The 1997-nt window shown below is 46.4% G+C and overlaps 1 protein-coding gene across 1 annotated transcript in view; it reads left to right on the plus strand.

Moving 5' to 3' along the window:
- LOC125031144 overlaps positions 1 to 332 on the plus strand; it is a 4925-nt gene extending 4593 nt beyond the window's left edge. Inside the window, exon 4 of the mRNA XM_047621684.1 lies at positions 35 to 332. Within this exon, the coding sequence (XP_047477640.1) occupies positions 35 to 304 (270 nt within the window). The 3' untranslated portion in view covers positions 305 to 332. The remainder of the gene's footprint in view (positions 1 to 34) is intronic.
- The last annotated feature ends 1665 nt before the right edge of the window (positions 333 to 1997 follow it).

The following is a 1997-nucleotide window of genomic DNA, read 5'->3' on the forward strand; positions in this document are numbered from 1 at the left end:
CCTCACAGCTTCTTGTATCCTCTCCCCCCCCCAGACGTCCCTGAGTGCCGTCCACCTATCCACGCCCGCTTCCTTCGACGGCTCCAACGGCGAGCTGCGGAAAACCATCTTCGGGGCGCCGTGTGACGTCTCGCCGCCCTTCTCCTGGCGGGAACTCCACCACAGCTACTTCGGCTGCCAGAACACACCCACCGCCATCTGGCTTCGTGCTGGGGCTTCGAACTTCTCGCCCCCGGATCTTCGAGACATCATCGACGAGTTCTTCCCGCCTCAGATGGGGGAGACCTCCGCCAGCGAGCAGTGAGGGAGGGAGGGGGAACGAGGGAGGCAGAGGGAAGGAAGGAAAGAGTGAGGGAAGGAGAGGGAAGGAGGGAGGCAGAGGGAAGGAGGGAGGCAGAGGGAAGGAGGGAAGGAGTGAGGGAAGGAGAGGGAAGGAGGGAAGGAGTGAGGGAAAGAGGGAAGGAGTGAGGGAAGGAGGGAAGGAGAGGGAAGAAGGGAAAGAGAGGGAAGGAAGGAAGGAGTGAGGGAAGGAGGGAAGGAAGGAAGGAGTGAGGGAAGGAAGGAAGGAGTGAGGGAAGGAGGGAAGGAGGGAGAGGGAAGGAGGGAAGGAGGGAAAGAAGGAAGGAAGGAGTGAGGGAGGGAGAGGGAATGAAGGAAGGAGTGAGGGAAGGAGAGGGAAGGAAGGAAGGAGTGAGGGAAGGAGAGGGAAGGAGGAAAGGAAAGGGAAGGAAGAAAGGAGTGAGGGAAGGAGAGGGAAGGGTTGAAGGAAGGAGGGAGAGGGATACAGGGAAGAAAGAAGGGAGAGGGAGAGAGAGACTTCTCTTGCTGAAGAAAAAAAAAATCGGTTAGGGAAGAGGGAGAGAGGGAAGAAAGGAGGGAGAGAGGGAGAGCGAGAGCGACTTTTCTTTCTGGAGAAGAAGTGAAATTCGATTAGGGAAGAGGGAGGGAGGGAGGGAAGAAACTTGATTATGAAAGAAAGAAAAGGAGGGAGGGGGGAGGGGGGAGGAAGGAAACTCGATTAGGGAAGAGGGAGAGGGAGGGAGGGAGGGAGGGAGGGAATCATGAAGAAGTGTGGGGATTGGTGTATAAATATTTTTTTTCATCTGGCAATCCCTATCGAGGATTATGACGATGATGACAATACTCGGAAAACAAGATGATTATAGAAAGAGTATTGTAAATATAAATAAAAATCGTTTGGTGGAAATTAATGTAAAATGAAGTTTCGATTTAAGGGTACATATACTGCTCAAAAAAGTAACAGAAATATTTTAAATATAAATACAAGGATGTTTAAAAAGGCGAATGTTTCAAGACAATGTCGCGTTGATAAAGTATTAGATTCCGAGATTCTGGGTACAACTTTATAAGAAAAAATAAATTGAAGGGTCGCGATGCACTTTTTTTTTTTTTTAAACAAGAGGGATAAACAGAAAAAAAAATCCAAAGTTTTGTTGAGCAATCTCCTTGTCTAGATTTAAGAAAAGAAAAAAAAATAGATCTTTTAAAAATATCACTCATTATTATGAGAACTTTTCCTCTCATACACACGTATCTTCTTTCTCTCAAATATACGTCCCTTTCTTCAAATATACATTCATGTGTCCTCTTCACACAGAGACACATGGAGACCAGACAATTTATGCGCAGACACACATGAGGAAAAGAGATCGCACACACTCACGCACATGTGGAAAAATATTCAACTTGACTTTTTATGCACGCTGATGACGTTCTGACACATGTACACGCACACACGGATGCATTCACGCACACACAAACAGATATATGAACACGTACACAAAGACAAACATATTAACACGTACACACAAATAGATATGATCACGTACACAAAGACAGACATATTAACACGTACACACAAACAGACATGATTACGTACACAAAGACAGACATATCAACACGTACACACAAACAGATGTATGAACACGTACACAAAGACAAACATAATAACACATACACACAAACCGGAATATAAA

This window comes from Penaeus chinensis, chromosome 12 (assembly GCF_019202785.1).
Source record: "Penaeus chinensis breed Huanghai No. 1 chromosome 12, ASM1920278v2, whole genome shotgun sequence".
Taxonomy (NCBI): Eukaryota; Metazoa; Arthropoda; class Malacostraca; order Decapoda; family Penaeidae; genus Penaeus; species Penaeus chinensis.